At 38.5% G+C, this 12,083-nt stretch overlaps 1 protein-coding gene across 1 annotated transcript in view; it reads left to right on the forward strand.

Annotated features, from left to right (window-relative positions):
• The window catches only part of LOC103925218 (vitellogenin-1-like), a 44,762-nt gene extending 32,958 nt beyond the window's left edge, over positions 1 to 11,804 (forward strand). The window contains exons 26-36 of the mRNA XM_009333899.1: positions 1 to 198; positions 1,268 to 1,474; positions 2,535 to 2,677; positions 3,198 to 3,336; positions 4,534 to 4,669; positions 5,381 to 5,567; positions 5,995 to 6,092; positions 6,702 to 6,796; positions 6,902 to 7,061; positions 8,253 to 8,414; positions 11,486 to 11,804. Coding sequence (XP_009332174.1) covers positions 1 to 198; positions 1,268 to 1,474; positions 2,535 to 2,677; positions 3,198 to 3,336; positions 4,534 to 4,669; positions 5,381 to 5,567; positions 5,995 to 6,092; positions 6,702 to 6,796; positions 6,902 to 7,061; positions 8,253 to 8,414; positions 11,486 to 11,604 — 1,644 coding nt within the window. The 3' untranslated portion in view covers positions 11,605 to 11,804. The remainder of the gene's footprint in view (positions 199 to 1,267; positions 1,475 to 2,534; positions 2,678 to 3,197; positions 3,337 to 4,533; positions 4,670 to 5,380; positions 5,568 to 5,994; positions 6,093 to 6,701; positions 6,797 to 6,901; positions 7,062 to 8,252; positions 8,415 to 11,485) is intronic.
• The last annotated feature ends 279 nt before the right edge of the window (positions 11,805 to 12,083 follow it).

The raw sequence follows: 12,083 nt of genomic DNA on the forward strand, positions 1-12,083 counted from the left end.
TCATCTTCCTCTGAGTCGGGAAGCAGCCACAGCAACAGCAGCAGCGGTGGCAGCAGCAGCAGGAGCAGTCGCCCAAGCGGCACCAGCAGCAGCAGCAGCCACCGCCACGGAGAAAACGCTGGCCGCAGCTCAAGGAGCAGCCACGTGAGCAGAGGAGTCAGCATTCACCACAGCCGTGGTTCCAGCCTGACGTGTGAGGTACTACTATCTGAGTGGTACAAACGAGCAGCCGGGCTTTGCTGGCTGCTGGGCAGGAACTGTAGATGTGGTGGCACTCTAACCAGCTGAGGGGGTTAGGCTCAGGAAGTACGTTGCAAGTCAACTTTGTAAATGGAAAGTCAAAGTCCACTGAGGTATTTTCCCCCCATGAAAATGTTTTTTTCCAAATTCCCTTGGCTTTAGGGTTTTGCTTGCTGGTTTCTTGGGTATACTTTCCTTCATTTCTGAAGGTGTTTGCAGTATGTGAAAGCCTGGACTTGGAAATTATAAAAACTGAAGGGAATGGCGTTGTGAGTTAAAGGGGAAAGAATGTTCTTTTTCCTATGAAAGCCCAAAATGCAAAATACATTGCATTAAGGTAAAAATGGGGTGGAAATAAACAGGTTTTCCTTTAAAGATTTTTTTAAGTCTGCCTAATTGTTTTTAGACATAGACCTTAGGTCATGAGTGCATGCAGAGTATAACTAAAATCAGACTCTCCATGGTCATTACTGATTGGTAAATGTAAAGTCCTATTAAGCACAGATCATCTTTATCTTTATTACACACTTAGTATTCTATAATTGTACTAAGTAAAGGTATCTGCATAATAAGAGAACAAGTAGCTCTGCAAATGCAGGCAATGTCTATGGGAACTCTGCTACTAAGAAGGATTTCAAAATAATTCATTGGCTTGAAGAAGCTGTAGTATAGTAAAATATGTTGCGAATGTGTATACTGCTATGAAGATATCTAGTATGTATTGTAGGCAGCTATTTGAAATATTAAAATAATGCACAAAATCTTACTAAGTGCATAAAGATAGTTTGGAAGAGTCTTGGATCAACATCAAAACAATCACGTCTGAAAATTCCTGGTGGTAATGAAATAATCAAGATTCCAACCAAATTTATTCTTAAGTATTGAGGGTGTAGAAATACGTTCCATAAACTAAACTGATGAAGGACGAGGGCTGCTTCCTGCTATCAGCGCACATAAACTGGACTGTAGGCTCTCCAGTGAATACACAGAAATACTTAAGCACAGATGGCTGGGGGTTGTTTTTCAGCGCAACTTCCTGGGAGACGTAATTCCACCTGGCATTACGATTGTGGCACAGGCAGTAAGGAGTGACAACAGAAATCAAGGTTATCAAGCTACAACATATGTTCGTTCTGATGCTGCCAAAGTTGATGTGCAACTAGTTGTGGTTCAGCTGGCTGAAACCAATTGGAAAGCATGTGCTGATGCTGTAATACTGCCTCTGAAAGCACAGGTAAGTACACAGGCAGCTTCGCCCAGAGAGACATCTGAAAAGCCCAGAGTTTTTTAAATAAACACAGAGCACCTGCTGATTGGGAGAACCAAACAGGAAAAACATACATATTTTGAAAAGTTTCACAAAGTTTGTGAAATTTCAGAAAATGTTCCTATCTTCCACCATTCTTTTGAATTAAAAATAAATAAAATATAAAAAAAAAAATCAGCCACTTCAAAGTCTGGCAAAAAAAGATATTGACTTTCAAGATACATCAAAAAATGACCAGTAGAAGTATAAAAAAAAGTTTGAAAAATTGACTGCTTCATTACTACCTATTTATTATTTGCTCTACTATGAGTTTGCTTGTCTGGGAATCTGGCTGGTTTTCTCTATACAATTCATTTCAGAAGACTCATAACTCAAATGCATTTGACATATTGTATTTCTTAGGATTTATATGAAAAGATGGAAAAAGTAAAGTTGGGTAACAGGTTGATGCCTGAAAGAGCATCATAAATGAAGGAACAGGTCTTTCCTTTTTTTTTTTTCACGTCTCCCTGTGCTGCTCTTCCCATGTGCCTTTTAATGCAAGAGGTCTTTGCGTAACAATTTACAAACCTCTGCTTTTCACAGCTGCAATGAGCAAATTCAGCATGATATTTCAGTATTGAAAAAAGTGGGGTGGGGTTCAAATCAAGAGGTATTGGGGAAGGCTAATAGAAATTATAGTGCAGTCGTCTTCTAGAAAAAAATACATATTGATTATGAAGTTACCAAGTCTAAGAAAATCTCAGGAAATTATGACAAACCTGATGTTTCAGGGGCTGCTTTGAGACAGGAACATGTACATGTAGTTCTGTGCAGCCTAGCAAACTTTTTTCCTACTATGCCTCAGATTTTTCTGGATGTAGTCAAAATTTCTCTGTGAGCCTATTTAGAGCAAAAGAAAGACTTGGAAACATTAAGGATAAATGTGAAGTTTCAGGAAAGAAGAAAAACTTGCATTTTGAAATGTTCAAAGGTAGTTCTGTGATTCTTTTCTGAAATATGGTTTACTGTTTTCCTGTTTGTAAAGGCCAGACTGAGATGGGGCAAGGAGTGCCGGGACTACAGGATAGCAGCCATGGCTACCACAGGCCAACTGGCGAGGAAGCCGGCCGTGCAGCTGAAGGTGCAATGGGGAAGCCTTCCGTCCTGGATAAAAAAGACAAGCATGGCGTATGTAATTCGCTCTTTCCCAAGTTGTTATTTTGCCTTTCGTACACTAGTTGGCTTTATAAAAACACTGAAAGAATTGGATGAAATTTTTCAACCCAAACATGTTTGGGGGGTTTTTTTTGATGGAAAACACAAGTTCAATGGCACAAAAGTATTTTGTGAATGTGTTCTACTTTCTCCACGTTTCATATTAAAAGATATGCCCCAAATATTTAAAAACTCAACATGCTTAATTTCATTTTCCATATTAAATGATTTGATATTTCAGTTCAAAATGCCTTTTTGTTTTGAAATGTTCTTCTATTCAGTCTCAAAAAATACCCAGTTAAAATGAGCAAAATAAAACCAATGTGTTTCCTCTGGATAAAATCAACCATTTAATTTGACCCAAAGTATTATTTCTTTGACTTTTCAGTTCTTTCATTGTTTCCCTGATTTTTCAGAACTGCCAGTAGTCCTCACCCTCCCATGTCTGCTTTTCCTCATGTACCTGAGTTTGTCACATCTCATTTATCTCTAGATTCATGCAATACGTTCCTGGTGCAGCACTCATGTTGGGCTTCTCAGAAGCACATCAGAGAAATCCATCTCATGAATTTATAGTAAGGGCAGCTGCAACATCTCCACGAACAATTGATACAGTAATTAAAGCTCCTGGGGTACGTGTCAATTTTTATTTTCCTTTTCCTTACCTTGAATGGATTTTCAACTAATAACATTTTGATACTTAATGTAAAGAAAAAAAAGAAAAACATTCCCTTTTCGAGAAGCTGCTATATACCTGATTACATTACATGGGTCTTGAAATACATACAAGAGTGCTCTTGGTTTTGCGCTGCTTTGGTGCAACGTAGCAATAGGTTGAAAATCAGACTCTGTAGCCAAATACCTTATTTCCATGCTGAGAACAGCAGTTAGGCCCAAATTTTCTCAAGTATGACTGCTCTGCCCTCACACCTTTATTCATTTTACCCCGTGTCACTAGTTCTGTGGGATGTATAGCGGTCGCAGAGCAGATAATGGAGGCCTTGAGAACACCTTGTACTCCGCTGCAACCATGTACAGCATCTATCTGTGTTGGCACTCAAGTCCCACACCTGCAGTAACCATGCTTGATGAGACAGGTCCGAGCAAGTTATGACAGTCACAAATACAACTCTGCCTTAACCAAACTGGAGCAGTCAGTTACACTCTCAGAGCAGCTTGCACAGGCTGGATCTGCAGAGTCCCACTGATTAATTGGTCCTTGTCCACCAAATCCCTATGCACCGCTTTGAAAAATTTCCCCTATGGATCTCTGGCAAATTAATAACAGCTAGCTATTCATACACAGAGAAATTAGTGTGTCTTTAACCTTCCATGGTGCTTCAGTATTGCAGGATCTTTAATATATGGTAATGAAGAAGTAGCCACATTAGGCATTAATTGGATTCTCTTGGTAAATGTAATTTGTAGCTGCAGCGAGGGATCTTACCCCAATGCTCATCATGCCAGTTTTCAGCTTGTAATGGATGCTGTTCACTTTTCCAGACACATCCATTGACTTACTTGGTTACTTAACTTGTTACCTAATTTTTTAAGTCACTTAATTATCACTTAAACTTCATCTATGTCGGTTACTTTCCAATGTCCTTAACAATTTCTCAAAAAGTCAAGTGTGACTACAAGAGAAGACAATGATTCCTTACAAAAGCTTAAGGTTTGGGTGCATGCTGGAGAGACTAACAGAACTGCAACTGTATAAATGCATCTTCAAGATTTTTTTTTTCAAGATAAGAGTCTTTTTTTGTTTGCAGTCATATCTTGAGCAATATGGTTCAATTTATCTTAATGTATTCTCATTTCTGCTTTTTCAGGTAACACTTTACTATCAGGCACTCCGAATGCCATTCACTCTGCCCTTAGGCCCATCTCCAACTTACGAGACTCGAGATATCACTGCCTGGAATTTACTTCCTGAAATAGCTTCACAAATAACACAAGAAGATCAATGTAAATATTACTTATATGCTTGTCTCATGAATAAGCAATGTTTGTAGGTCTGTCCTCTGCCATGACTGGGCCTTGCCTTTCTTTGTAGTGGTCTTATAGGGAAGCATAGCGTCTCTAACCCTGCTTTCTCAACAGCTCATTCCTTCACTTAGAAGCATGTTTGTTGGCAGGTGAATGAAGAGACTTCAAACTGATGTAAATATTCAGAGTTCAGGAATCGCTGTCTGCAAGTCCTAGAGTTTGTCTTTTGCCCCTTCTAAGAAGGTGCCATCTCTGCATTGAGAGACATCAGATGATGGGTACAAGACAGATCATGTATTTTCTGCCCTCTTTATTTTCTTCAAAAAGGAGTCATGTGAGTCTTAGCTGGTTGGTGCCTAGCACTTCTGTGGGAAATGTGAACTACTTTTTGGCATGGTTACTATTTTTAGTTTCTCAAGAATTCAGTACATTTTAGTCCCTGTTAGCTTAAGGTTTGTGTTTAGCATGTAATCAAAATCAATACTAGTATAATCTATATCTGGTAGTTATTCTGTAGTACTATGCTGTCCTTACAGATTCTGGCAGCATTGAAAGCTTCTGCCAAGGAGATGTTGAAGTTTCTTTCCTCTTCGCCGGGTAGTTCAATCTCACAGAGGTGGCCTTCAATACTTTGCAGCAGCACGCATGCCATTGTACATCTGACATTCCTTTTCTGGTCTTGTTTTGCAGCCACATGTGAAGTCAGTGAGGGAGATTTCAAAACATTCGATCACGTGAGCCGTACATATTCTTTCAATAAAAGCTGCAACCTGATAGTAGCACAAGACTGTACTGAACACCCAAAATTCATCATTACGACAAGAAAGGTTGATCCTCAGTCTTTCTCAAGAGAGGTTCACATAAATACAACCTCAGCGTAAGTATGGTTTATCCTGAGGGCTCAGGAATTAGGTATAAAGTTTCAGGGAGTTAGTCTGGGGATGGGAGATGTCTAGCTCCTAGGTGAAACTGGTTTGCAATCAGATATTTGGGGAAAGACAGGATTTCAAGAAGGAATCCTCATCTGAGACTCTTTGGTTTAGTTGCTCGTCTTCAATTCCACAGCCACCATTATCTGATAACCTGCTCATTAAGTCCCCACACTGTATTTTCTTTAAAGGTTGAATCTCAAAACCCAACATCCCATTGAATTTTGCACTTTGGAAAGAAAACAGCTCATTCATTCTTTCAAAATTCAGATAGTCAAATTGGTTCTCTGCTAGCTTTGGTCACAAATATCTCTACTTTTCACATTTTAAATTAACCACTAGTTTCTTTTTTTTTTTTTTTTTCTTTTTCTGAAGGAACATCACAATCTGTCCTGCTGCAGATTCATCTCTCCTTGTGGCATGCAATGAAGAACCAGTTCTATCACGCAGTGGAGTTTCTGAGTATGAAAAAGGTAAGCTGTGATACCCACTTTTCCAAGACTGACCTGGAAACTAAGTATCTTCAAGATGTTTTTATAAATTCCACAGGAAAGTCTCAATGTAAAGAAAACACAAGTAGGATTAATTCAAAGAAAAACTAGAGACTTTACTTTCTTAAGATTTGTATTTACTTACATTCCTGTTTCCTATAGCATATACACTCTTACTTTCCCCCAGCATAACTGACAGGTAAATAAAGCCCTTTCTTATATATATATGGTATGTCCAGGTTGGTGATTGTTTAGAAAAAAAGTGCTTGTTATAGTCACAGTTAGACACTTGGGTTCAGATATTTAGCTGGAGCACCACCAATGTCATTATCATTTCAAGACTTCACAGACTGGATACAAAAGTCAGTTCCAACTACAGGGAACAGCAGTAGAATATTTTTAGAGATAAAGAGATAATTTATTCTATTTTTGCTTTCTCTCTCCACAACAACAACAACAACAAAATATGCAACTCTGGCAGGAAAATTATCATCGTGAAGGAAAACGCATTAAGGTGTATTTTGTGCTACTCAGTTTCTCCATTGATTTGAAATTAAGCAGATCACCTTATGATTCACTATCTTTTTACAGACAATGTTAAAATTTATAAAAATGGAACAACAGTTATCGTGGAAGCTCCAACACACGGACTGAAGAATGTGACTTTTGATGGTGTGATCCTTAAGGTATTGGACTTACTTTCAAGGTTACTACTTTCTTTCTGTTTAGTACCTTGGCAATGTAACAGACCAACGCTTCAGTACTCACTACAAAGATGTGCCATTTTGTAGGTTACCATTGCTTCATGGATGAGAGGAAAGACCTGTGGAGTCTGTGGAAATAATGACAGAGAAAAGCACAATGAGCTCCTAATGCCAAACCGTAAGCTGGCACACAGCTGTTCTGCTTTTGTTCATTCATGGGTATTGCTAGAAGAAACCTGCTCTGGTGGTGAGTAGATCTGAAAACAATTTATGCTTGGGGAGAATACGATTTCACTTTTCCTCTGCCAATAGCTAGAAAATATTTTTTTTAAAAGCAGCAGATATCTTTTACTTAGAAAGGACAATAGCAATATATATCCATTTTAACTTCATTAACCACTGAGTGTTTAAAACACTGCCTGTGAATACAGAGAATATATACTACAGCAAAAGTCTTTGTCTCACGCGCAGTTCAATGTTAAATAATTGATTCTACTATAATTTCTTACACTGAGTAGCTTTTTCCTTGGAGAGGTAAAATCAGGCCTAATCTTGCTCCCACTGAAGTAAGTGTGATTTTTACCACTGAATCAAAGCAGTTTCAGTTGTCTGCAGACTTAATTCAATCAAATAAGTTGCAGGCTATGAATGCAGTGTCAGATCTTAAGTTTATGTAAAGTTTCAGAGTGCACAAAATTTCATTTTTGTTCTGCACCATCTGAGGATGCAATCTCAGAGAAATATTTAGAAATACTCCTAAAGTAAAAGAGCTTCCTCTCACATGTAGCTGGAGAAGTAATTATGGTCTCCCATAACATCATACAGTTTTGTTCTGTAGGTCTCCATTTACCTTGGACCTGAGATAACTTTATTGAAGCTAATGGTTGTTTTCTCCTTGACTTCAGTGGCAGCAGAATTGTACTTATCTGTGTGTCAGGAAACGGAGTCATAGCTGGGATCCTGTTAAGTTACATTATACCTTCCTAGTGAGATAATTGCAGCATTATAAAAATCATCCAATAGAAAAATTATCCTTGATGTTATTATATAAATGCTGCCTTTTTTTTATCCATTCACTACAGTTGACATTTTTCCTAATGCAATGAAGTAGCCATTGTGCATGCAGTATCTGTTCTTAATGGCTTTCAGACATGAGAGGTTATTTTCTGTGTATTATGTAGTTCTAAAAAACTGGGTATACATGATTCCATTTGGGTTATATTGTGCAATTAGAATTTTAAAATAGCTCCCTTTTCAGACTCTTTCCTCTATCCACCAACTTATTATCATCCTATCTCGATAACCCTGCTACTGTGAAAATGGTTTGTCAGGCACCTGTGTTTTAATAAAAGCTGAAGAGAAAATACGGACCTTTATTATTGCAAGGATCGATTGGGATTTATTTCTACAATTTTAACTACCTTTCCTTTCCTCTTAGGGTGCAAGCTGCAGCGCAGTTATGTGAAGCTGAATCGAAATCCTACTATTGATGGAGAGGAATCTACGTGCTACTCTGTTGACCCAGTACTGAAATGTATGAAAGACTGTACTCCAATCGAAAAAACTTCAGTTAAGGTTGGCTTCCACTGTGTCCCAAAAGGTACAATATTTTTTTCTCTCTGTGTCACGTACTGTAGGAGCTCTGTCAGAGCACTCGAAAGAACAAAACACACCACAGCCACGCACAGACCTGTATTGCTCCGGCTCCTCTCTGAGCTGCTGGTTTTAATCCCATTAGTATTTGATATAACCACTGACAGTACTGGCCATCTACAAGCTAGCTTAGATGATGGCAGGTAGCATCATCTGAGAAAAACATTTGAGGTGGTAAAAGGGGCAGCAGTGATCGATAAAATTTTTTTCGTGTTTTCAGGATCTCCATAAAGTTGAGATAAGCAACATCGAGTCCTTTTATGCACATTACAGCCTGCAATTTTGTGTAGACCAGGGCAAGCAAGGCAACTGAAAGTCAGTCAAGTAGTCTGACATGACTGCTGTCATTAGGCTTGCCACGCTATGCCACTGTGCGATACATCAGCAAAAAACACATTGCTGAATTGTTCTCTAGATTGTTCCAAAAATGGTTTGTTTTTGAAGGTATTTTATACACACACACTCGTGCCCCAGATTTTTAAAAATACTGGGCCTTTTTCTCCTTTCACTTACTTACACCAATTTGTCATGGATGCGATGCATTGTCTAACAGAGATTCACAGGAAAGTTATGTAAGTATGAGAGAAGAATCCAGAACCTACAGATATTTCTGGTGCATTCCTTCCTAAATCTTTTAATGAATCACACAGTACATATATACCTTAGAGGGAAAACTACCATTAGGGAGTATCTACTGAAGTGGTCTGTTCTCTGTGTTAACCATTGCTGGCCAAATCCATTGTTAGCTGGGATAATCCAGTGTAGTTTCACTGAGGCCAATGGATCCCTGTGTTGAGTAATACTGGAGAGGAACAGAGTATTTTATGTCTGATTTTAAACAACATCTGTGTAGAACTTTGCACTTTGCTCATGTTATTAATGTGCTGAATCAGCCCATAAAAGCAATGAGTATCTTTCTATGATAGTCAACCATCTACAACAACCTATTCAACAACTCAGAGGGAGTGCTAATAGTTTTCTGACAGCTCCCTGACATGTGAATAGATGCATCCTTTTACGAAAAGAAAAACCCACCCTCAACAACAAAAACTTCCAAAATCCTGCCATATCCATGTTTCACAGATTTCTTTTGTGTGTCCAAGTCTGTATCTCTGAAATGTCATCACCCCAGGCCACTCACTGCCTCAGAATATTAGGCTATAATAAAGCTGTCTCATTCTCTCACAAAAATTTGTAAGAAAAGAGGAAAATCAGAAAAAAGATGTGTTAGTTGTCTCAGCTAGTGCTGCTTTTACAGCAACTGCAGGCTTCTCTGGTTCATTTACTGAACCAGAGACTGGGAAGTCTGCTAGCAGCACTCCTAATCAAGGGGTTTTTTTATTTATTTGTCCTGAGGAGAAGGAGGAGGAGGAGGAGGGGGAAGAGGGAGAGAAGGAGGAGGAGGAGGAAGGGAAAAGATGCCATTTGTGTTTTTTTAGAAAGCTGATTGTTTTTCCTCAGGCTAAGGATCAATAGGAATACAAGGCCAGTCCTTAAAAACTGTTTTTTCGTTCTTTGTTCGATGACAGCAGAAACAAAATCCCTGTCTTTCTCAAGCTGAGAACATTTATTTGCATAGAGTAGACAAAGACCTTTTCTCAGCGTTTTATATGAGAACTCAGATCTGATAGTCTGCTCTTTTAAAAGAGAGGCACCCCGTCACTGTCACCGGTGGAGCAAGGATAAAATGAAGTACAAGGATGCAGAATTTCCCCTGTTGTCCTCAAATCAGTGAGACTGTAGTCAGGATCTTGACTGAGGCAGACATCACTCCAAGTTTAAGTCCACATATTGGTTTACATTTCAAACGTGCCACAAGCCCTACCCATAGGGATCATAGTTACTCAGCCATGATCCAGTTTGCTAAGGGAACTATTTCCTACATGGGTAGGAATGTGGTCAGACCCACAGTGTGGGTCCAAGTGTGCCCAAGAATAAGAGGCATAACAAGAATTAATGTATATAAAAAAACCAGAACCCAGACATTTTATAGCATTTCTCATTTCACAGCTTGAAAATATGTATTTTTAAAAAGCATCTCCAGCACCTTTATGGGAAATATTTACTATCCAGTTTATCATGCTGTGCTTCAGGTTGAAGGATAAGCCCTTTGAAGAATTTTCATCAATTGTGATTTTCACAATTTGTGAATTTTCATCAACTGTGCTACCAACCTGTGCTTCAGGTTGGGCAGTAATTTAGCCAAGGAGAGTGTTAGCATTTCAGGAGATAAGTGACTGATACAACCGGAACCCATACAGCGGTCTCCAGAGTCCCTGTGGTGAGAGATGGCATGTTATAGATGTATTGTCCAACTAAGGGATAAAGCAAATGGAGGTAAAATTATGAAAGCTTTACCCATTCTCATTATACAAACTTAATCTAAATGGGTGTCCTAATATTCTTCCAGATGCAATGATAAACCTCCAACTAGCTACGAATATTTCTTGGGATGATGAATATCATTATTCCATTTAGATTATTTCAGCATTAAGGGATATGGCTTATTCAAGCTGCTGTTGATAAAGCAGTGTGGTAAGGTTAATACTGCAACTGACAATGCTCTGCCAGATTTCACAATATATGGGAAACTTTAATTAGAAGTTTATGAACCTCTGAAATTTCTCCAAAGGGCTTATCCTTCAGAACGAACTTCAACAAATAGTCAGCTGAAATACGCAGTGATATGCAGCACTAACATAAAAAGAGATTGCTGATGTGTATTGGTACGTGGTGGTCTTACTTTGAAGGTGGCTACCTCCAGCACTTTTACAGGCTCCTGCCTGTTGTCTTTGTGCTTCATAAAATGTTATTCATTTTGCTTTTAAGGAAGTATTATAGTAATTATATCATGGATGAAAATCCTGCTCCAAGTCAATGAGTCAGTTAGATGTCAGTTGTGGGGGCAGGATTTCATTCTTTACTTGATGAGGGAGCTGGCAGCCATCAAAACAGTATTTCCTTGAAATGTGTTAATTTGCTTGATGTTAGTTAACAATGGCTTTGCTTTTCTGACAGATACTGCTGTAAGGCTGCTGGAATGGCAGAGAAGCAGCGATAAGAAATCTGCATCTGAGGATGTTGTGGAGTCTGTGGATGCTGACATTGATTGTACCTGCACTGGTGACTGTAGTTAAGCTAAATGCTTTAGTGGTGTGCTATAGACATACCGTACAAATAATTGAATAGCTGGACAGATAAGAAGGGAACATAATAGCTGTAGTAAAATATTAAGAAACGTGCTTGAAGAAAATAACCCTACTGCATTGCATCCAAAGTCAAATGCATTATGTACAGTCTGCACTGCTTAATAAATATGTTGTTCATTAAATAAGTATTCATGTGGTCTCTCTCTTTATTTTTCCCTATCAACAAAACAATCAGACCAACTATAATATTATCCAGAAATTCTGCTTCCTTTTATCTGAAATATAATTACAGCAGTCCTCTCTTAAAATTATGTTCACTAGGTGATGAAAGGAAAACATGATTACGGCTACTGCTAACATTCCATTGTGCAAAGAATTTCATATTTAGCATACTAAAGACACAGTAAGCATTTGTTTTCTTTTATGTTTTCTAGTAAAGAGCAAAGGCTGTTCTTGGAACCGTTCTG

Source organism: Pygoscelis adeliae, unplaced genomic scaffold, assembly GCF_000699105.1.
Source record: "Pygoscelis adeliae isolate BGI_AS28 unplaced genomic scaffold, ASM69910v1 Scaffold10, whole genome shotgun sequence".
NCBI classification, from domain to species: Eukaryota; Metazoa; Chordata; class Aves; order Sphenisciformes; family Spheniscidae; genus Pygoscelis; species Pygoscelis adeliae.